Source organism: Heptranchias perlo, chromosome 29, assembly GCF_035084215.1.
Source record: "Heptranchias perlo isolate sHepPer1 chromosome 29, sHepPer1.hap1, whole genome shotgun sequence".
Lineage (NCBI taxonomy): Eukaryota > Metazoa > Chordata > Chondrichthyes > Hexanchiformes > Hexanchidae > Heptranchias > Heptranchias perlo.
The window spans coordinates 22,173,968-22,198,549 of record NC_090353.1 but is presented as its reverse complement, the minus strand read 5'-3'; the positions used below and the strand labels follow the sequence as shown (position 1 = coordinate 22,198,549).

Here is a 24,582-nt window from a genome sequence, read left to right as displayed (position 1 = left end):
TGTATATGCCAAATTCGATTGCTAAATCAAAGAGGGCAATAAATATTAGAGATTATTGTTGGAATTATGCAGACTATACATGAAATATTATCACTTTTTTATTTGATGTATCTCTTGCTTTTGGATTATCACAATGGTGGGAAGTCTAATGCAAAATAAATGTTGATTGTTTGCATGTTTATTAATTTTAATGTATAATTCTGAACATAAAACTAAATTATTCTGTTGTTTTCATTACTGTATTCAGATGCTTTCCATATACATTATTATACACTATGCAGTATGTTTCTATCTTCCTCCCCTCCTGGAGGCATTAGTTCCATTCTGTCCAAGTGGTCATCATTAATGTGTGAGCCTTAATACATGGCAGACTATTTGACCATGGAAGGCATCAGAACTTAACCAAAAGCTATCCTTACCCAATGTCCACGTATACAGCAAATTTCAATACTCCTACCACCACCTAGGTACTCAGACCAGAGAGTGAACCTGTGATCTTGCTGGTGTACACCCCTAGGCTGCTTACTGAATTAACTTGCTGAGTTTGTGTATATATTTTTACATAAGCAAGAAATTAAGAATGACAGGAACATATCTAAAGGGACTATCCTATTTTAAGCAATATATTGCTTTGATCATACTATGCGACTATTCCAGTATTGTGGCTGAGTAATTAATTTAGTCCGTGGATAGCTTTTAATGCAAGCTGCGCGAATGCAGTATGTTTCTATCTTCCTCCCCTCCTGGAGGCATTAGTTCCATTCTGTCCAAGTGGTCATCATTAATGTGTGAGCCTTAATACATGGCAGACTATTTGACCATGGAAGGCATCAGAACTTAACCAAAAGCTATCCTTACCCAATGTCCACGTATACAGCAAATTTCAATACTCCTACCACCACCTAGGTACTCAGACCAGAGAGTGAACCTGTGATCTTGCTGGTGTACACCCCTAGGCTGCTTACTGAATTAACTTGCTGAGTTTGTGTATATATTTTTACATAAGCAAGAAATTAAGAATGACAGGAACATATCTAAAGGGACTATCCTATTTTAAGCAATATATTGCTTTGATCATACTATGCGACTATTCCAGTATTGTGGCTGAGTAATTAATTTTGTCCGTGGATAGCTTTTAATGCAAGCTGCGCGAATATTAAATCAGCAGAGTTATGAAGCCTCTTCTCCCAAATTGCACCCACCTCCCACCCCACCATCCTCCCTAAGAGTCATCATCGTGTTGCCCTATACAGTTGTTAATAACATGGTTAGTGCAGCGACATGTGTGTGTGTGTGTGTGTGCGCGCATGCAAACAGACATGCATACATGTGTGTGCTTGCGCCTTGACCCCTGACCCGGCGGCGGATGGCCGGTTGCCATTGTTTTGCGGCGGTGACGTCACTGAGCACATTTCCCGGTTTGAGTGAGGGAGAGACAAAGAAAAAAAAAAGAGAGACACGGCCGGGGGTGGGGGGGGAGGGGATAGGGAAAGGGAAGGGAGCGCGAGGCGGCCAGGCAGGCAGAGGGAGGGTGCGCGAGGGCAGAGACAAAGGGGGGGGGGAAGAGAGAGAGAGAGAGAGCGAGCGCGCGCGCGAGCCGGGGGGAGGGGGCGGGGGTGGGGAGGGGGGGAGAGAGAGAGAGAAACAGGCGGGCAGATAGAGAGAGCGCGAGAGAGAAGAGAGGGAGAGCGCGGCCGCGGCCGCGGCATGCCAGGCTCGATGTTCTCGGAGATGGAGCCTGTCAGCGACACTGGTGGTAACGGCGGCGGGGGAGGTGTTAGCAGCAGCAGCGGCGGCGGCGGCGGTGGTGGTGGTGGTGCTGCGGTTGTTGGTGGTAGTGGAGCTGCTGCTGTTGCTGCTGCCGCCGCCGCCGCCGGGACCGAAGAGGAGCAGAAATCGTTGCGGCTCGCCTTGGATCATCTCTCCATCTTGGGGTTGGGGGAGGAAGGAGACGGCCTCCTCGGTGAGGGAGGCGGCGGCTGCTGCGGAGGTAGTGTTGTCGGTGTCGGTGCCGGAGGAATGGTGGTGGTGGTGGGAGAGGAGGAAGAGGAGGAGGAGGACGAGGATGAAGTGGAGGATGAGAGCGGCTTGAATGGGCTGGCTGGGCTGCCGCACTCCGCCGTCTCGCTCTTTCACCCGCCGCTGGTGCCGCCGCCTCCCCCGCTGTTCACGATGCCGGGAGACGCCGGCCGCAGGAAGAGCGTCAACATGACCGAATGTGTACCGGTGCCCAGCTCCGAACATGTGGCTGAGATCGTTGGAAGGCAAGGTAAAGAGACGCAAATCAGGAAGCAACAAAAAAAAATTAAAAGTTTTTCACACTCGTCAAGCGAAGGTGAAAATGAATTAAGCAAAATAAAACAGGCAAACAGATGTGCAAGGGAAAGTAAGTACTGTTAAATATGGAAATGCCTTTAAATTAAAAAAGGAAACCTGATAAAACATAGATTAGAATGCAAAGCAAGAAGTTCCACACGAGGAAAAAGAAACATTTTCTAATGTATGAGATTTAGAATATATATATCTATGTGTAATTGGAAAGGGGACGACTCAAATTGTCTTGTTTTTGAGCGGGTAATTGCTCCAAAAGATGGTTTCATTATAGATCTTAGACCTTCTAAAACTGTGTATTGTTGGAGTCGTATGGTTCAATTGACTGTTTTGCAGCAGGAGCTGACAGATTGTTTATGGTAATGATTTCTGCATCATCGGAAGATGTTGAGTCTCTAGTTTGGGGCTATTGGGTTCAATGCAGTTCCTTTGTGTGTCGGTGGGGGTGGCGCGAAGGGGGCAGAAATAGCTTTTTTGTGCAAAACAAATGGATGAAGTATTGCAGTTAAGGCGCTGGAGCGTTTAATGTTGTATAACGAAATCCCCATCGGATATAAATCGTCAATTTCTTTGCCATTGCAATCTGTTAACAAAATGTTGTTTTGCTAAAATATTTCATTATATTGAGAAAAACTGTTAATTTGAAACTCGGGTTGCATTACTTTTTTTCTGGATATATATACCTGAACACACACGCACGGTTGGTGGACGAATACTCTGAATTCAGCCCAGTGTGGTAGCGAGCTATTGTGTAACGTTGGACCAAAAATTCCGTTCAAACGCAGTATTTTGTTCTAGTACTGTTAAATAAGCAGAAAGTGTAAGTTCTTGTGTTGGAATTAAAGGGGACGACCATTTATTTTAATGAATGGAGGCACATTTTTTTGCTGTTTCATTGTTCCCTTTGTTAAGGAATCAAACCATGCTCTGATTTATATGCTGACATCATAGGCTGTAGGGTTTGGTCTGGGTGTCTGGCATTGATTTAACGCTGTTTCCAAATTTTTGCTTTTGTTTCCAGAGCTGCAAATATTGCCATAATTCGAATAGGTTGCTTTCCAAAAAAACAACTGACGTGTTAAAATCTTGCTGAAAATAACTTTAGGTGCTTGCTTTAGTCAAAGTAAAAGATTCTTGCTGAACCTTTGCGTAATTTTGAATACTTAAAATGTGCATGTAGTCAAATTGTACTTGAGAACGCCAACTTTATATGTTTTTTTTGTTTTTATGTAGAGGCAACATAAACTGGTTATTGATTTAGCAATATAATGCTGTTAAAATGTTCATTAATATTTTTAAACTTTGAATGTGAATTTTATTTAATTAAAACAAAGAGCAATCTTTGTTTTCCATATCTAAATTCTTTGCTTTCTTCCAACATGTGATTGGTAAGGTACCCAAACTAGATTTTTCAGAAAATATTGAAACTAACAAAAGTCCTTATTACTTTGCATTTCTGCTAAGGAATGATACTGTCATAGTTATTTTTGAACTAGGTGTATTTGGCCCCTTTAAAGGCCACTATGGCTACATAATAGTGTAGCAACCCAGCACTCTTAGAAATTTCAGATCTGTATATCCAGTTTTGAGTGCAGTGTAAATGGTTGCTTTCTTGAATGTTTTAATTTTTTCCACATTTTCCCACCTCCTTTTGCCACTTTACTCCTTGCTCTTGAATCTGGCAGCAACTTGTGTTGGAATATGATGGGCAGCCATTGGGTGCCTCACCCAAGTGGCCATTTTTCATCTTTGAGCCCGGATACTGGGAGCTGGTGAACAGTTTGACTGTGGAGGATAGTCACATCCAAGCCTGATTGTGCCCTCACCTGATGCTTGTGCATACAGTGCCAGCAAGGGTCATAAAGTGGTAATCAAGCGTGGGAGACATAGACAATTAGCATATAGGCTCCATAGTTTTTGGGGTACACTGTTGCCAAGAACGGGGTTAAAAATTTTCACATTTAGTATTTCATCTAAGTAAACACTTTCAGCTGAAGTTTGTATCAGCATGGTGGAGGATTTCCAGAAACTGAATTTTGCCTCATCTTGTTTGAGCCAGTTATATCACTTAGGCTCCGTGAGTATTTAAGTTGACTTGTTTAAAGTTATTTACTTTTTGTTGTAAGGGTAAGCACATTATTTTAAACCTCCATCTGCCATTGGTAAACCTGGCTGAGATGATGGGTAACTTCCTCCCAGGTCATACAACCTTGAGCAGGTGAGTGATGACTTTCCCTCTGATTTGAGTATCACCCTGAGAGAATCAGCTGGGTGCTGCTTAGTATTTCCCACAGAGATGTACCTGACATTGTGAACTCAACATCATTGGAAACATCTGGTACACACCCATGTGCCACCCTTCTGTGGCACCACTGTTGGTGCTACTGTGAGCTGTGCTAATAAAATTATAAATTTCTTGGAAAATGCACTGTATAAATTTTATTTCCATCACTTGTGATTTCTCCTCCCCCCCCCCCCCCCCCCAAAACCCCTGGTGCGTTTCTGTAATTTTCTAATACTTTTCTTTTTTTTAAGCTTATTTCTATCTTTGACTCTTTTTATGCTTATTACACAGTAACTATAGAAAGCAATAGATTGGTGGCTTCACGTCTATCAACAAGGCCAGTGCTTTCCAATGGGGGAAGAGGGACAAGAATTGCACAGGGCTGTGCTAGCACTGGCAATTTCAGAGCAATATTAGCAAAGGACTAGGATCAGTTTGGCTGCGGTTGATATCTAGCGCAGGAAAACCTTGAAAAAGAAGAGGAGATAACGTGACAAATAGAGACATTTATACTGTTAAAGCCACTCACTTTTAGATTATTCTATGTTTTGGTGTTCAAAATACGAATTTTTAAAAAAACAACCAGCTGCTGCTTGTGTAAAGTACTGCTGTATACATTAAGGTTTTGTGCTTCCTAAATAAATACAGCTGCACTTGGTTCTGCATTTACATGCTATTTCCATTTTTTTTTTTAAAGTGTAAAATTGGAGGATGTGCACAAAGGGTGAGGAAAATGACCACAAATGCTTTTATAAATTATTATTTCTTTTCTTCCCCCCCGCCAAACCAGTTTTTCTTGCTATTCCACTGAGTTCTAAGGATCCCTCTGGTATTCTGTCCAAGTGGACATTGCTCATATGCGAGTCAGACAGTGAGTGTCAGTGGGCTATTTGACCATTTCGAAGAGGAGAGGAGAGAAGATCATGTGAGTTTGGTCTAGTCCTCACCTAATGCCCACATACGTGCATGCAGTTTCAGCAGGGATCACTGGATAATGATCAGCAGTGGGAGACGAAGCTCATTCTACATTTGTGCCCCACCCCACCCCCTGCTTAAAGGTCAGGGATGCTTAGGGTAACTCTAGCATTTCTGCTGCCCACACCCCCACTGGAGATCAAATCTGGGACCTTCCTGGTCAGTATGCTGAGTTCTATACTGAGCAGTGATTAACTGAGCTGGCAACCATAACTGTTTTTGCAAAAAGAAAAGATAGCTAACCCCTCAAAACTCACCAGTGAGTTGTTTGGTCAGGCTGCCAGCATTGTATTTTTTCGTATTTAAAGCTGTCCTACTGTTGTCTGTAGCATTATAAACTGAGCAACAGCAGCCAGTTAGATTACAGCACTGGCTGATTTAAGTGTACCTCTTCTAATTAAACAATTTAGATCTCTGATTTGAACTTTACTCTGCATTTGTTTTGTATTTTTTCTCAACCTACTTGGTTTAAAATAGCAATGGATGACTAGTACTGCTTCAGTAATCCAAAGATGCGAATGAAATAAAATTATTTTGATTTTATAATTAATTTAAAATCAGCTAAAGGGATGGGAGAGAGAGCAAAAAAGAAAAGGCAAAAGCAAAGTACTGCGGATGCTGGAAATCTGAATTAAAAACAGAAAAAGCTGGAAGTACTCAGCAAGTTAGGCAACATCTGTGGAGAAAGAAGCAAAGTTAACATTTTAGGTCGATGACCCTTCATCAGAACTGGGAAAAGTTGAAGATTAAACAGTTTTTAAGAAAGTACAGAGCCACAGAAAGGAGGGGAGGAAGGAGAGTGGAGGAAAGAATAAAAAGGAAGATCTTTGATAGGGTGGAGGGCAGGAGTGATTAAATGACAAAACAGATGATGCAAGGCAAGGAGGGTGGTGATTGAACAAGTTAAGAAACAAAAAATGGGTCTAGAGGAGCTGTAAATGGCAACATCAACCATTAGCAGCACTTGCTGTCTGAAAAAAAGGGGAGTAGTGATTATGATCTGAACTTAGTGAAATCAGTGTTGAGTCCAGAAGGTTGTAAAGTACCTAATCAAAAGATGAAATGCTGTTCCCCGAGCTTCCGTTGAGTTTCATTAGAACAGTGTAAGAGGCCGACATGGGAGTGGGACGGGGAATCAAAATGGCAAGCGACCGGCAGGTCAGGGTCACGCTTGCGGACTGAGCGGAGGTGTTCAGCAAAGCGATCACCCAATCTGCGTTTGGTCTCCCCATTGTAGAGGAGACTGTGTTGTGAGCAGTGAATACAGTACACTAAATTGAAAAAAGTACAAGTAAATTGCTGTTTCACCTGGAAGGAGTGTTTGGGGCCCTGGACGGTGAGAAGGGAGGAGGTGAAAGGGTAAGTGTTATATCTCCTGTTAATGCGGGGAAGGTGCGGTGGGGAGGAGTGCGGGTGTTGGGGGTGATGGAAGAGTGGACCAGGGTGTCACGGAGGCAGCAGTCCCTTCGGAATGCTGAGACAGGAGGGGAAAATGTGTTTGGTGGTGGGATCGTGCTGGGAATGGCAGAGGATGATGCGTTGAATGTGGAGGCTGGTGGGTTGGAAGGTGAGGACAAGGCGGACCCTATCATGGGGAGGAGGGGAAGGGGTGAGGGCAGAAGTACGAGAAATAGAGCGGACACGGTCGAGGACCCTGTCAACTACAGTGGAGGGGAATCCTCGGTTGAGGAAAAAGGAAGATATATCTGGAGCATTGGTGTGGAAAGTGGCATCGTCAGAACAGATGAAACGCAGAAACTGGGAGAAAGGAATCGAGTTCTTACGGGAAGCGGGGTGGGAGGAAGTGTAATCAAAGTAGCTATGGGAGTCGTGGGCTTGTTAGATATTGGTTGACAGCCTGTCCCCAGAAAGGAGAGAGAGAATTTGAGGAAGGGAAGGGAAGAGTTGGAAATGGACCATGTGAAGCCGAGGGAAGGGTGGGAAATTAGAAGCAAAGTTGATGAAATTTTGCAGTTCGGGGCGAGAGCAGGAAGCGGCACCAATACAGTCATCAATGTACCGGAAAAAAGAGGTGAGGGAGGGGACCTGAGTAGGACTGGAACAAGGAATGTTCCACAAAAAGGCAGGCATAGCTAGGATAGATACGGATTCCCATAGCAACACCTTTTATTTGGAGGAAGTGAGTGGAGTGCTTACCCACAGAAAAGGCACTTGCCTATAGAGAGTCAACCCATGTTTGCTATTGTACAGCTGTTAGTAAGCAATTCGAGAGTGCAGGTTGCTTGCTGTGATCTTGGCCAAAGAGCAACATGGAAAATAGAAAACAAGACTTGTCTTAATTCTACTCCCTAGAACTGGTAGAAGTCTATATTGATGTTGATTCATGGCATTGACAAAAATAAATCGGTTTGTAATAGAGATCAGAATATCTACTTACTAGCATGTAAAAGAACAACTGGACTAGTAGTTGGTCATATTTTAAATGACATTCCTACAAGAAACGCCACTTTTCCTGAAATTGGCAGTGAACATAATCACTCAAGTTTTTAGGAGTTATTATTGGTTCAACATCACTAGGTCTGGGCACACAGCACAAAACTGTCTAAATTACTAGCAATAAATGTACTGAATTGGCAGTAGGTCTCAAAATTCTACCTAAGAGTCCCAGGTTATGCTGCCTTCATAGATCCTTGGACTACGTTCGTTGTGCAAAAACAAATTGAGTCACTGAATTAATGTATTTCAGAGGGGGCTGGATAGCACAATGGTCTAGAACACCATTCTTTCACCTCTGGCACCTGGGTTTAATCCAGTCTTGCAAATTGGATGTGTGTTCACCTGCTGACTTTTAGGCAGTTTCAACCCAGGCTCTGGGCACAGCATAATGTACTAACAATAAATGTACTGAATTGACAGTCTCACTCAAGGGTCACTGGTGTAATAAAAACAAAATATTTGTGCTAGTGCAATAGGGGTTGCACATCTGAAATTGGGGTTACAGCACATTATTGGGGCAGAGTTTACTCTGCAGACCTCTGTGCTTATCTGATGTTTTTGCTCACATAGTCCATATTTCAGAAGCCTTCCGTTTTCTAATGAGCTGATTTTTGTATTGGAATCCATAGGAAATGATTCAGTGTTGCATGTCAAATACATTTTAATTACAATATTTTATCTAATTGCTCAAAGTGGGTGTCTTGCTAATGGTTTATGTCATGAGAGCTCATTTTACTTTTTAAATGGGACAGTTGGAGGAAAATCCTTTTTGGAAAGTTTAGTTTGTATGTGGTGAGGGGGGCGCCTTTTGCTGCCATCCAAATTATCAGGAAGCTCTGTGTTCCCAGTTCTGCTTTGATCCTTGTAATATACAGTAATTTCATGAACAATTGCCAGGTCGAAAGTACAAACTGACATGGATATCGGCTATTGCAGCTCTTATTTGAGAGGAAGGGGCTTTATTTTTTTGTCTACTTTCATCCCTTCTGAAGGTGTTTAGCTGGGGCATTGATCATGGGAGCCCTCCAGTGCCTTACCCAAGAGTGTGTGCTGCTCGTGTGAACCTTGAGTGTTAGCAGTTGATTCAACACAGGGAGCATCATGGTCAACTCCAAACCTGCCTTCATTCAATGTCCATACACATATTTTCCAGTTCTGTGGATACTAATAGGGAATCCTGACTGATTTTCCTTCCCTAACTTAAAGATTATATGAGGTCAATTGTAAAGCGCACATGCTGCTCCATCTGGTCAGCTTAATCCACCTATATCAGGAATTGGGGGACAGGTGTTTTATGATGCCACCATTTGTGGAAAGTTGTTCACTTATGTGCCTTCTAACATCTATCTCCCTTATGTATGTGCTTAAACCTGATTTAGTACAACCACTTTACAAATGGAAGAGAAATTATCAGATGAATGTTTTTTTGGGAGGTGTTTATGCATCCCAATTTCTTGAATTGGGCAAGAGAGCATTTTAGTTTTCAGATAATTTAAAAATCAAGTACTATATTCCTTAACTGCTGCTTTGACATATTTAGAATGGGTATATTTACACCTCTGCCGTAATGCTGCTGAAAGATTTATCCATGCCTTTGGTCGCCTCTATACTGAATTACTCCAACATGGACTTGCCAGGCTTCTGAGTTGCATACTTTAAAAATTGCAGCCTGACCAGAACACACTCTTGTCCTGCACCCCTGCCTTTCCCATCTTCATCGGTTTCTCATCCCATAGTGCTTCAATTTCAAAATTTTTGTCCTCATTTACTTCTACTTGCCATTCCCTCTGTAACATCCTTCAGTTCTCTTTCAGCATGTGCCCTCCATTCCTCTGATCTGTTTCTATCCCTGCTCTGCTCCACCGTCAAGGAGCAGAGCCTCTAGCTATCACTGTTCCACATGCTTTTCCTAAACCCCTCCATCTTTCTACGCCTCCTTCTTCCTTCAACAGTGTCTTTAAATTCTATATATTTCTCCTTGCCTTTGGTCAACAACCCTAATCCCTCTCCTATCATTACTTGGTCACCACCTCTGGGTATTTTTCCCAATCCTTCTTGGTGTTGTATTTTTTTTACCTCTATAAAAAGAGCTTGGGATACTTTATTACATTAAAAGTGGAAGTTATTGTCGTTGTGCTGCACAGTATAATAACTCAGATGGTGTAGATCACAAACTTCTTTACTGAATTGAAATAGCATGGAAACTTTGATATGAGAAAAGCAGTACTGAAATGGAAAGAATCATTCATTATTTTAATTAAATCAACAGGTTTTTATTTTGTCTGTTGAGTATGGTAGTTAAATTAAAATGTGGAACAGTGACTATCAAAAATATAGAGCTAAAAAATGTTTCTTCGTTTACAATGTACTCAACATAAACTGGCATTTTAAAATTCTGGTGTGGCAGAGAAGGTTAGAATACTGTCCTTTTTTACCACGGAGACCTGGATGTGATTTCAGGCAAGACTACATGAAAGTCTGTCTGGGAGCGGTAAGAGTCCTGTAGAAAATTAGTGTGGGCAGTTTTGGTGCAGGTTGTGGTGGGTGTGTGATGCAGCACAAAATTGCCTACAGACTTGATGGTGTTTCCATAAAGGTGGCTAATGGGGAAGGGGAATCCTCTCTCACTATTAATGTTGGAAAGAATGAGAGGTATGCTGTTATGGTTGAGTTGAAGGTACATTTTTGGGGAAGAGTAAAAGGAAAGCTTTGTGCTGCATCTGTCTGCGCAATAACTAGAAGTACTTGATACTGACATGGAGTACTTAAAATGGGAGTCTTCCATTCTGCAGTACTGATGACCCTGATGCTGTGCACTGAAAAATAAAAATATTTATTTAAAAACTGATTTGTATGTAACATTTGAAATGTAGATTCATAGTATACTGAAGTTGAAATAAGTGCTTTCTTGGTAAATTTTAAAAAAAACTTTAATGTTTAATGAATGCACGTTAAAGATTAATCAATTGCTATTTTTTTATTGCAGTCTGCTTTTGCACTCAGTGGAGACCTCTGCTTTAGTCATGAATTCAGAAATAATGCTGCAGGTTAAATGTACCTTGAACTGTGGTTGCACGTTTTTCCCGCTAGTTAATTGTTTTGGGATTCTTTATCACCATCCTGACTCCGATTTAGAAACTTCTTTTGAAAGACAAACTGGTAACATTTGCACACAATATATTGTACTTGAGGTGAAGCAGCATATGCTTTTAAGTTCTGGATTTTTTTTTGAAATAATGAGCACTTTAAAACAAGGTATGCACATTTATCAATATAGAAAACTAGCAAAGGCTGATACAGGCTGCCAATAGCTGACAGCTGAAGAATAGCTCTGATTATATGTGAAAACAAGCCTTTAAATGAGCTATGTAGCTTAAGCTGTAGGTATACCCAATGTTTCTTCACTTGTTTTTAAGAAGAAAAATATATATAGGCATATGGAAACCTAAAAGTAGAAGGTACAAAATTGGTAATGCCATTCGGGGGAATCGGGTGGTTTTGGGGTATGCTCCCCATTGAAATGACGCATTCTGTTTAATTTTAACCTAATACTTCACAATTAAGGTTTTAATTTTTTTATATAAAGATAAAGCAGTGACATTGGGATTTTCACTAAACCGTTACTTCCTCAAAAGTTACCTCAACAGTTACTCTCCCACATCTTAAGTAGCTAAAGATTATCCAAAATCATTTTATTTGAATTTTGCGTAAGTTGTAAAAGACAATATGTATTTCTAGTTTAATTTTCATCCAACTTACTTGTGCATTAGCCTTTAAACATGAAACAAATACAATCGCAGTAAGATTGGAGGTGCCCTCTGGTATATTTCAGCCTTGAATTTTGCAGATGAACGTTTGTTACTTTTAGACGATAGTGGAGACTCCAGGTTATGTTCAACTGGAACCTGATTAATTCGCAGTCATCGTGAGGGGAACAATAATAGTGAACTGGCTGGTTTGCATTCTTTGAATAGTTATTGCACATTGAAGGGTTTTAAATGGTGAAATGAACACATATAAGGGTTTAATTTGTTATATATAGGTATGGAAGAAACATAGTTAAGGTAGTCATTCAAAAAAAAGTTCTATTGAAGGTTCTGTCCCAAAAACGGTAACGTTAAAGTCAAATCTTTTCTCTTTGCAGATAGTAATAGAACTGCTATGTCCTTCCAGCAATTTGTGTTTTTATTTGATTTCCAGCTTTCGCAATTTTTTTCTTTTTTAAAAAAAAAATTATCTCTGGCCTTTTAATGTTTGGCGGAATTGTTTGGGAGGATGGTAAAGGGAGAAGAGAAAAGGATGAGGACATAACAAAAGTGTATCAATGGTTGTGAAATGTAGGTTTTCATGGGAGACTCAACCACCGTTCGATAATTTCATGGAATACAATGATACATGTGTTGGGTGATGTGTTCAGCAAAATGATAAGTTGTGAGCAGCCTTTGGACCCTGTTGCAGTTACCATTGTACTATAATGAATGGGAAGTGGTGGACCTGCAAAGAGTAAGAATTCAAGCAGGGTCGCAAGAGCAAACACATGTTGAAAAATATGGTGAAGAGAATCAAAATCTTTGTTTTGTCTGAGCTATGCAGTGTGGAAGGATACTGTCTGTCTGGATGGTTGTACCTTGATACTGATTGTAAGAATCATTCATTTTAGGCTTCAAAGCTCTAGATGTTGAATGGTGAAGATTCTACCATCACATTTTGCATAGCAGTAGAAATTCTTAGGGATGGGGTTTGTAGATGTTGGGAGGAGGTTGAATGAATATTGAAGATTGTGTCTAGCAACGATTCATGAAATTTGTCAACGGACTCAAAAAATCATGAAGTATTTCATACTTTACCAGAGCCCCCAAACTTTCGTATATGACTGCATAATATTTCTTGTGTTAAGGTCATTAGTTTTAAATCTTATATAAATACTTTGCCAATAAAATGACCATAGCATTTAATTCCAATCTATTGATTCAAAAGAAATTTTCTGTGGTATTACTTCAGTACTTTTTAAAAAAAAGTCTTCCATACTTAAATTGACTGAAGTATGTGAAAGTCACTTGTTGATTTTGAATCTGAAAGGTGCACAACTTTGCCCCATGGCCAGTGTGAGCTGAAATTGCTTAAAAATTCCATTTACTCTTGGTAAGGTATTGATTTTAAAAGTATAAACCAACTGTGTTTTTACTCTCCAGTACAACTTATTCATTGATTACAATCTTCTGCCCTCTGAAAACATTAATATGGTGGAGTAAATTTTTGTTGCTGTAATATTTTATTCCCTAAAGTAAGAAGGAAACGATACTTGCTTTTCAGTAATACAGAGCATATATGAAATGTGCATTGAACCGCTATCATTTTCTTTGTAGTCATGTAGTGAATAGTTCTAAATGTGTTAGGGGGGGAAAAAACTACAGGCAAAGGTTGCTGTTGCATTCCTTCTCCAGTATCCTCAGTGCCTTTAGTTGTGAGTTCCCAGCAGACTCCCGAGACAGTCCGAATCATCAGCTCTGCAACGGCAGGGAAGAGTGAGAGTAGTGAGTGCAAGCATGAAAAACATCTTTCATTTCTGTACTGCTCTGCATGTACAGGAAGACATCTCAAAACATTTGAAATTAATGAGGATGCGAACAATTGGGAAAATGGAGAAAGGGTGAGTTGAGGGGGTGGCAAAAGTCTTGTGAAAACAAGGAGTGAAGTTGCACGGTGGAGGGAACTAGGGAGGAAGTCCAGTGTAGTGACAGCCAGTTTTGAAGTAGAGTGAGTGGGTGGGGTACCAAAATTAGTCCAGTGTTCGTAAGGCTGGAGGAGATCACTGAGACAGTGTGGGGTTACGGCCTTGGACGGATTTGAAAGGGAGAATGAGAATATTGGAGTTAATTTGGTGGGGTATTGCGAGCCTATGGAGCTTGAAGAGGATAAGGACTACCAGACTTTCATGGATTAGGGCAAGGGTTGTGGCGCATTGAATGAATTGTAACTTATGGAGGGTTGAGTTTGGATAGGCCAGCTGGGGGAGCATTAGGGAGGTCATGGATCATGGTGATGAATGCACCAACTAGGGTTTATCATGGCAGTGGGGGCAGGTGAGCTAAGTTACAGAGGTGGAAAAAAAGGTTGGTAACAGTGGAGAGGAAGTTGAGCTTGGTTTTATGTCGGACACCGATGTACTGCACCTTCTGACTTATTCTGAGGTGGCAGGCAAAGTTGATGGAGTTCAAGCTAGAGGCAAATATATGCTGGTGAAAGCCAAAGAGGATGGATTTGGTTTTGCTGACAGTAAGCTTGGAGGAAATTTTAACTTATCCAGATCTTATCAGGCAGGCGTTTGGAGACTGTAGTAACAGTCTTTGGGCTGATTTGTAGAAGCTGAGAGAGAGTTAGGAATTGTCATCATGCATGTGGGAAATGTCCCCTTGCCTTTGGATGATATCACCAAGGAGTAGCATGTAAGTGATGGAGAACAAGGCCAAGGCTGAATCCTTGTGATACACCATAAGGCATCCGTTTGGACCTGAAGGCAAAGCTGTTGGAGCTGGTGTAATACCTGCATTGCAAGAGTGGAATCAGGAAAGAGCTGTGCCGTGGAGGTGAACTGCAGAGGAGACATTGTTGCAGAAGAATGAAGTGGTTAGTGGTGTGGATGATGGCAGAGAAGTGAAGGAGGAGCAGAATAATAGTTACAGTTACACGGGACGTTAACCATGCGATTTTGGCACGGCAAAAGTCAGATTGTGGGATCTTGAATAAGGAACGGTGGTATTGTTGCAAGACAACTGTGTTCCAAGACTTTGGAAAGAAAGGAAGGTTGGAGATCAGGTGGTGGATGGAGAGAATGACTGAGCTGGGGTTGACAACACTTGAAGGGAGGTGGTGGGTAAGATCGGTGTCAGTTGATGTTGACTGAAGATGTGAAGTTGGGTGGTCAGCATTTAGGGTGGGAGATGATTGAGGGAGCAAGCGGAAGGCTTCATAGAATGGACAAGATGAGTATGCCAAGGGTGGAGATGGTGAAGAAATTGCAGATAGCGAGCAGGAGGGAAAGCTGGTTGATAAGGGGTGGACAGAGGAGGCCGCAACAGCTCTAAAAATGGCCTTGATCTTAGAAAAGAATAAGTCCACAAGCTCCTGGCATTTTGAGCGTAAGGTGGAGGAGTTTAGTGTTATTTCTGCTCTTCAGGAGGACGTTGTAGTAAACTGTTTTAGCCAGGGAGAAGTGGTCCATTTATATCTGACCACAGACAGCCATGCTAGTCAGTTGACAAGTACATTTCAGCTTATAGCTCAGATTTGAGACTTCACAGACTCCTGTTGTATATGGGGCGAACACAGCTGGAGAAAGATGGGAAAGTTGCAACCAGAGGAAAATATTAGCTTCAACAATGCTGAAACATTTCAGATGTCACTTAAACAACACAGTAAAGTTTGTGTAGTTCAGTGTGTTAATTGTTGAATCGCTGGTATGCACATTTTTTATTATAGCTGGGAAAAATTCTGGTGGCAGAAATTCTAGTTGGCACAGCATATAAGCAGAAATGTATACATTAGGACTGCAGCAGCTATAGATCTGACATGCTGAATTGGGATTATGTATTGTAAACCTAGTCCATTTTTATGTTAAATTGATATATACCCATAGATGGATTTTTTTTTTAAGGAGCCTGATACCATTTTTGTGTTTCTAATGGCAACAGTGACATTTGTGGAATTTCACAGTTTGAAATTGCCTTGAAATTGAGCAGATAATTGGTCCTGCTTATTTTACGTGAATAATCACCAGTGCTATGCTACTTAAAGATGCAATGACACGTTGTCAGTGACTTTTTTGTTAATCATGTTTCTCATTTAATGTATGTTTCCTGCTGCAAATGATAATCAGTTATTCAGTGATCAAGTTTGGTCCAATTTTCTTTCCTCTAATGAAGGCGGTGACTCGTGTTGAGATAGTTTCACAGGTGTGGGCACCCATTTATGTTTTGATTTGGCAACGCTTTGCTTCCGATGGGAAGAGTGTTGAAGTAGGTTTCCATGCAGATGTAGGCAGTTGGGCTGTAATAAGCAGCATATTCAGCATTGTGAATTGAAATACCATCCTTTCACTTTTGGCACATCTATTTGGTTTTAGATGATGCTGATAAGTGAAGGTCTTTTGGTCTTGAATTGGTTTTGGTCTGTGCTAGTCCAGTTGCTAGTGGTTAAACCCACAGCAGAAAACTACCCATAATTTTTCTCTTATTGGCAGCCTCATTCGTAAGTGTGTGAGCAGGAAATCTCACATTAATGAAGTTTGGGTGACCGTATGAGGTTGGAGTTCAAGGTGCCTTGAGACAGGATAAAGGGACCTTTAGTTTATATCTAACTTTGGAGTGATGGACGCTGATGCCAAAAGTGTAAAGATTTCCTTTTCTGTCTGATATCCTTTACTTAGAGCCAGAACTCATGTTGTCCACACTGATGTGTCTCATCCCAAATAGCCTACACCAATTTTTAAATCCACTACCAGATATTTGCACCTAGTCTAGTATGCTGCAAATTTTAGTCTTGCCTAAATTAGAGCTTTAAAAGAAAAAAGATTCAGTGGTGCACTGTTGAATTCCTAATGAGCAAGCAGCTGAATCTGAATCGTAGCGGCAACAGAAGCCTTCATGAGAACAGTACTTTAAAAAAAAACACCTGGGCTACTTTGGCTCAGTACATAAATGTACTGCTTGTTGTATTGAACCATACAAAGCAGGAAGGGCCCAGTTTCCCTAATCTATGCTGACTCAGTTGATCTAAGCCATGCCTGTAATGGGAGAAAAGCAAGAGGTTGGCTAAAATTGGCATCAGTGCCTTCTGAGCTAGAGAGTAGAAAAGTCAGACCAGGTTCCTGTTTGTAATTGCTTTTGATGACTTCTGCTAGAAAGCGTGTGTGTTTGAATGTTGACGAGCACGGAATCTGGCCAACTTGATATTTCCAGTGGTGGAACAGCCCACTTAGTGTCTAGGCTCACATCTGTATAAAGACTCCTTAAATGAGGTACTAGAGGGCTGCCAGCACCTGTGGGGTCATATCCCAGAATGAGTCAGCATCCTCAGGAGAGGAGGAGAGAACCACGATTTGTACAGTAAAGTGCCAGACTAGCTCAAAGATGCATCTGGTAATTGTTGAAGATTTGTGTATGTCATAAGTTTACCTAACTCGCTCTCAACTCTGCTTTAGCATTAATTGTCCCTTTTAATCTCATTGCTGAGCATAGACAGTTGGAGATTTTGCTGGAATTTCAGCTGTGGTGCAGATATGCATACATGTGCAGTGCATTGAGAGATATATTAAAGGTCCAATTATACAGGTGTCCTACCAGTGATTCTGAAATCTTAAAGGTAACAAAGCTAAACATCATTTAGCAGTATTGGCAAATCCGATTGGCTCAGTTTCATCAGCAATGGAGCAATTACGTGAAAACAGAATATAGTGTTGCCATCAGCATACAAAATAGAGTGGATTTGAGCAATCAGTGAGTGGTGGAAGGCCAAAGTGGGGTCTGGTGAGGAAGGACTAGCCCTAAAGATATGGGCTAAGTAGAAAGTAATCCAGTTTAGAATTTTTTTTTAATAGAAGCTGAAGAGGTACTTGAATGTTACAAAAAGAGACTTGATTTTATATAGCACCGATTCACATTTGAGCTAGGTATCAAAGCATTTTGCATACAATGCACAACTTTGCAAAGTGGTCACTGTTATGTAGGCAAATAGGGCAGCAATTTTGTACCCAGCAAGATTCCACAAATAACAATGAGGTAAATGACCAGTTCATCTATTTTTGGTGGTTGTTGCGGAGGACTGTTGGCCAGAACACACAAAACTCCCTACTCTACTCTTGAGTAGTGTCATAGGATCTTTAATTTACAACTGAACTACTGAAATGTGCAGAAGGAGCTTTGGTTTAGCATCTTATCAAAAGGACAGCAGCCTAGACATTGCAACACTCTGTTAGTGTTGCACTAGAATGTGAGCCTAGACTACGTGCTGCAGTCCTGAAGTGGAATTTGAACCCACAACTTTGACTCGAAGCATGGTGCTACCAACTTGGCTAAGGTGGTCCTTAGTAATCAAATTGATCAGTGCAATGAGTTTGGGCTTCTCCAATCTGTATCTTGGTGGGCACGGGGGCCAACAGCACAGAACTGCCATCATTTGGCACTGAGTGGATGGCTGCTGTAGAATCGGAGGAAACGCTCGAGTGAAACAGTGTAGTTAGAGCACTTGATTGGGAATTCTTGATTTTTGATGTGTGTCAAAAGCAAGGAAGTGTTCCATTCTCAGTACTGATGTCCCTCAACTTAAACATCATGCCATCCTCAAGCTTGAGGGGTAGAGGCGGAAAGTCAAAGCCATACATTTCATCATATTAATCAACCAAAGTTTTGCTCAAAGTTTGAAGCAACTTACCTTCCACTAAGAATAAATCCATAGAAGTTGTTGTTGCTTTCCAATTTAAAGCCTGTAAATGGGAGACCAATACACAACCTGCTGTTCTCCCCCTTACATAAGTAATTATATACTTATTCATTGCTTTCATTATAGAAGAAAAAAATATGGTGTTGTAAAGTGGCAATTTATCCTAAGCAACTTGGGTTCTATGATCCATTATGCATTTGAAATACTAATAAATTCCATCAATTCCAGGATGTCTGCAGCTTTATAGCCCAGTAAGTGAGAGGAAGTGTGCTACCGAAACAAGACCTCTCAGCCACTTGCTTGTAATATCTCTTGTGTATTATGGAAGTGTTTACTTAAAATAATGAGTAGTCATTAAGTGTGGGTTAGTTTTTATAATCTAGTTGAAGAAAACTAGGGAGCAGAACATGGAGGTCTACAACACCGTACCAGCATTTGATTTATTTAAAAACAATATTAATGGGAAACTGAACTAGATTGAATGAGATTACATCCATCTTAAACTGCATTGAAAAGATGAGGTTGGTTTGACAGTTCTTTTATAATGGGGGTATCCAAGCTTCTGTCTTGGGCCACAGTTCATACCATCAAGCCTAGGAAGCCATATGTACAGTTTATTTTAATAATCCCATTAATTTGCATATATCAAGTTGCAGATACCAACAGTTTTTGGTATTCTGATTGAATGTTTATTCAGTGAGGAACAGCATTTCTTTACAAACCTCAAGACCTACAAAATAAGAGATGTAAGCACACATGGAACTGAATTCGAGGGCAAGATTATCAGGACTCAGTACCACTTGTGCCTTTGGGCTGCAGGTTGGACACCTCAGCTGAACAAGATCATGACCAGAGCAATAAGAGTGTTTCTGGCTCATAGGTTGGATATTCATGGTTAAGCCATGTTCTCTAAAAATTGAAAGTCTGCGTGCATCAGTATTGGCATCGGCAGCAAAGCTTTATATTTTCTCCCATCCATAGACGTTTAGCGCACAATATTATCACCTGGAGCTTTTTTATATGTAAGAATTTGAATTTAATGATCATTTGCGCAATCGGTATATTGCAACATAAATTAAACCATGGGAAGACTTTGAGCTTGACTGCTTGGCCTTTGACCCTCCATTTGCTACAATATTTCTGCAACCGTCGATCTGCTAAACCACTCTCATGTCCACCTTTGACGCCCTTGTCCCGAGCAAAACCTTTACTGTCTTCCATTGCGGTCGATACCCCTGGCCTGACGTATCAGGCTCACAGCTGCATTAGCCATCCATCACCAGATCTGGCTGGACCACATCAAGCGCCATCAGGCCTCGCTCTTCTCTGCCAAAATAGCTCACTACTCCAGGATCATCGTGGAGAGCAGAGATAAACCCAGCTTCTTTTCTCCACTACCAACTGTCTGTGTTGTCAGACTACTTGTCTGATATCCACTTTTGGATGAACTGCAATTTCCACCATTTAAACATTGGGAAGATCAAAGCCATCGTTGTAGGCATCTGCCACAAAATCTATACTCATCACTGATTCCATTCCCTTTCCTGGCCATTGTACCGGGCTGAACCAGACTGTTCAGTCTCTGCTTCCTATTTGACCCCAAGCTAAGCTTCTGACCCCATATCCTCTTCATCACAGTCTTCTTCCATCTCCGCCCTTGCCTCAGCCCATTTTCTGCTGCAACCCTCATCCATACCTTTATCACCTCCAGACCCAGATTATTCCAATTCTCATTTGGCCAGCTTCACATTTTCACCCTCATCCAAAGCTCTGCTGTTCGCATCCTGTGCCACACCTCAAGTCCTGCTCACTCATCACTCCTATCCTTGCTGACCTGCATTGGCTCAAATTTAAAATTCTCATCCTCGTGTTTAAATCCCTCCATGACTTGCCACACCTTATCTCTAACCACCAGTCCTACAATCATCCCCCCCACCCCCATGAACTCTCTGCTCCTCTGCCCTGGCCTGTTGTGCATCCTCCCCAAAGAGCAGCTATGCCTTCAGCTGTCAAAGACCGCACGCTCTGAAATTCCCTCCCTCTTCTCATTTTTCAGCTTTTTTACGCAGTTGAAACTATTAAATAGAAATTCTGAGCTAGTTGTGTTTGGGATGAGGTTTTTGTGTCGCTGAGAGGGAGTCTGATACTTTCACCTGGGCCAGAGGATAATATTTGAGGAGGCCGGACCTTAGAAGTTGTGATATATTACCCTAGTAAGTTTGCTGCATTACAATGGGAAAAATGTTCTATTCTCCACACTGACATTAGGACTCACTTGAAAGGTACAGAAAAAGTTAACCCAGAAATGTCTCTTCCACAATCTTGGTTTGCGAAACATAATCCCAGGTAAAGTTACAGGGCATTGCAACTTTAAATGTATTGATGTGTATATGATTTATGTAACAATATTTCACTGTTGTGTTTCAGCTGCAATGGCACTGTGGTTAAAATTAGAACCCAAGCTCCAGGTCCCAGACTGCCTGAGCAATATCATGGGAGACCCACGAGTATCACTAAATGTTGGTAGTGACCTTTAAATGCAACACTATACAAAATATGCAAACAAAGAACCCTCAGTGCTACAGGAACTGCTAGTACATATATTTCATCTGTGTATCAAATCTCAATATTCCTCATAAAATATGTTGGCATATCCTTTATTTAAAATAAAGTATATTCGTTTAATATAAAGTTTAGAATCCTATTAAAACAATGAGATCGTTAGTCCCTTTCCTCAGTAAAAATACACTTTACATGCTTTGTATGTGACATTCTATTGTATTTATTAAACATCAGTGTGAGATGTACAATGTCATTCTCTTGAAATTTTCTGTACTATTCATTTCTGGGTTAACTTTTTCTGTACCTTTCAAGTGAGTCCTAATGTCAGTGTGGAGAATAGAACATTTTTCCCATTCTTAGCTCCAATGTCAGCATCAGCATTCCCAGGCCAACGCAGTGTCGACTAGTCACAGTAAAGCTCCCTGTACTCTGCTGCAATGCCGTTACCCCAGCTTCAGAAGAGCACTTCCTACTGTTTGGGTGGAGTAACTTGTTATCCTTTACCTCTTCTGAAAGAGACTGCCAGTTTGTGATTTAGTTTGAATAATTATGTGGTAGACATACACCCATTGAGAACTATATTTCCCCATCAGATGACAAATAATTTATGTGCATACTAGTTCACTGTGAACGTCTTTGTAATTTTCATGTCATAGTGAAACTACTCCAGCTTGTTCAGATTGCATTTTTCAACCAATTGGATCAAGTACTTAACTAACAGCCTAAATAGATGTCCAGTTTTTATTTGTATAATATTGTCAACTGTCTGTTGTAAACAGAATCCTAATTAGATTTTTTTTTGCCATACAGTTTCAATAGTGGTGGTTGACTACGCAGTAGGATATATATTTGCAGTTTGTTTTGATACTTAAATTTAGAATAGTCGTAGTTTGAAACAAAGTGTGAACACTGAATTGCATGCTAATCACTATTTGCAAGCTCACCTCTTTTAGTTATATTTATGGTTTCAAGCAGCTGTCTCCTCCACAATCTTGGTTTGCGAAACATAATCCCAGGTAAAGTTACAGGGCATTGCAATTTTAAATGTATTGATGTGTATATGATTTATGTAACAATATTTCAGCAGTTCCTTAGTTACAAATAAAATAACAAACACCTGGAACTCATGCCAGGTTTGTGTTTCAGTTCTCCTACCACCTTTGTCAACTTACCCGGAGAGACAAGAATATGCATGGTCTTTAAAGAGACGATATTGCACAGACGGTGAATAGGTGGAACAGCTGCATTGTTTTCTGAACTACACCAGCATCTGGCAATTAAGTTTTTTTCGTACAATTCAGTAAGGACAGTATTTAATTTTTAAATTTGTCTAATAGGTTTTTTTTTCTTCAAAGGTTGCAAAATTAAGGCTCTTCGAGCAAAGACAAACACATACATAAAAACCCCTGTTCGAGGTGAAGAACCTGTATTTATTGTCACTGGGAGAAAGGAAGATGTAGCCATGGCCAAAAGAGAGATTCTTTCAGCAGCAGAACATTTCTCAATGATCCGAGCATCTCGCAACAAAACAAATGGGCTGGCAGGAGCTGTGGCAGGACCTCCAAACCTGCCGGGACAGACAACAATCCAGGTGCGTGTGCCTTATCGTGTGGTGGGGCTTGTGGTAGGACCCAAAGGAGCTACCATAAAACGAATTCAGCAAACAACTCACACATACATAGTCACTCCAAGCCGTGACAAAGAACCAGTCTTTGAGGTCACAGGCATGCCAGAAAATGTGGATCGGGCCAGAGAGGAGATTGAGGCTCATATTTCAATGAGAACTGGAGTGCTTATCGACTTAACTGCAGACAATGACTTTCACTCCAATGGAACAGATGTAAGCTTAGACGGCATCAGCACTACTGGAAGCCTATGGTCCAAGGCTCCCAACCCAACCCGTAGACCTGCTGCTAGCTTTCGAAATGACAGCCTAAGCTCCTTGGGAAGTACTTCCACTGATTCCTATTACAGCAACAGATTAGCAGATACCAGTCCAACAAGTCCATTCAGTACAGGCAGTGGTGGCTTTACATTTGGGGAATCCCTTACCTCTGTCAATTCAGACGAGCGCGATGTGGGCTTAGAGTATCCAGCCATTGATTGTCTAAGTGGGCCTCACAGCATGATATGGTCTCCATTTGAGCATGGCAATCCTATTCAAGCCTTTAATGGTAGCTCAACCGTCCAGAGACGCACTAACAGCATTAGTGGCTCTTCCACTCTTCGTGTGTCACCCACCATTTCTGACGGTAGTGCCCTCGACCATCCGTTGGCTAGGCGTGTGCAAAGTGACCCTTTAGCTAATTTAGCATGGCTACCTAACCAGACATCCCTGTCTGCCTTTTCTAACAGCCCGGGCTATTCGTCGTCTTCACTCCCAGGGAGTACCTCAGCAACATCTGGCTCTCCCACAGACTCAAGTGGTTCGGAAAGCAGGCAGAAAAGCAACCGTGACTGTGTAGTTTGCCGTGAGAGCGAAGTGATTGCAGCACTTGTTCCTTGTGGTCACAATTACTTCTGCATGGAGTGTGCCAACCGCATCTGTGAGAAAGCCGAGCCCAAGTGCCCTGTCTGCCAAAAACCAGCATCACAGGCCATTCGTATATTTTCTTAGCGGCATCATGTCCTAGCAAGTACTGCAGGCAACACCAAGAACAGAATAACCGCTGTACAATATACCCTAGACAAACCTTATTTTATTTCGACTGGAAGACTATATTTCCTAGAGGAGATGTTTACAAATTAGCTTTAATTTTAACCCAGTCATCATTGGCAATTTTGGAATAAGTTAGATATTGTTGAGCAGTTGTAACCACATGTGCTGATTGTGTACTGCTTGTCAAAGTTACTATGACAGTATTCAGTTAGATTTAAATAAAGGAAAGGTCCGCCGCACTTTGCAGATATGAGTTTTTAAAATTTCTACCTAGCATTTTATTTTTTAATGCATAGAATATATCTTGTACACATAGCTGAGAAAAGCCAAGTGGTTGTATGTTTTATAACACCAGAGTTTAATTGTGACAGCACCAGTACAGATTACTAAATATTCAAGTTTTATCATTTGTTTACCTCTTACTATGTATATGTAGGGAATTTATAGGACTGAAAATGTACTTTATTTGAATAAATTTTAAAAACTAAATATATTTTATTTTAAGATAATGGACCTTTAACCTTACATGGCTAAAGTACTGATATATATTTGCTGAACTGACTTGACGGTATGAAATTGTATTAAGAGTTTTATTTTTTGACTTAAAAAACCTTCTTAATAAAAACTTTTTACAGTATGTTTATGGCGTGTGGAAGAAAAAACATTTTGTTGTGTGACCATTTTATAGAAGGGGGCACAAAGAAAAACTCCCATTTGACTGTTTTTGCACTGTGTAGTGATGAGTAAACCCACATAATTTTAAATGAGAATGTAGGAATGTAAAACAGCTAAGTTGTTGGCAATTTGTGCTTTTTTTTAAAAAAAGAAAACTGAAATGGAGCAACCCCATCCAAGCAAAGTGACTGCCAAGATGTTT

The 24,582-nt window shown here is 41.0% G+C and overlaps 2 protein-coding genes across 2 annotated transcripts in view; both read left to right on the top strand.

The window, feature by feature from the left end:
* The window catches only part of mbd3a (methyl-CpG binding domain protein 3a), a 68,077-nt gene extending 45,591 nt beyond the window's left edge, over positions 1 to 22,486 (top strand). Inside the window, exon 8 of the mRNA XM_067968267.1 lies at positions 22,402 to 22,486. The gene's annotated coding sequence lies outside the window, so the exon portion shown is untranslated. The remainder of the gene's footprint in view (positions 1 to 22,401) is intronic.
* Positions 1,638 to 24,344, top strand: LOC137299490 (RNA-binding protein MEX3B-like). The gene is made up of 2 exons (XM_067968265.1): positions 1,638 to 2,269; positions 22,402 to 24,344. Exons 1-2 carry the CDS (start codon positions 1,708 to 1,710, stop codon positions 23,661 to 23,663), a joined length of 1,824 nt encoding a protein of 607 aa, XP_067824366.1. The 5' UTR covers positions 1,638 to 1,707; the 3' UTR covers positions 23,664 to 24,344.
* Positions 24,345 to 24,582: the final 238 nt, after the last annotated feature.

Excerpts from the sequence above, each read along its gene's own strand:
- LOC137299490 (XM_067968265.1), top strand. The coding sequence starts at position 1,708 with ATGCCAGGCTCGATGTTCTCGGAGATGGAGCCTGTCAGCGACACTGGT. Across the intron at positions 2,270-22,401 it reads TGAGATCGTTGGAAGGCAAG|GTTGCAAAATTAAGGCTCTT; the intron begins GTAAAGAGACGC and ends TTTTCTTCAAAG.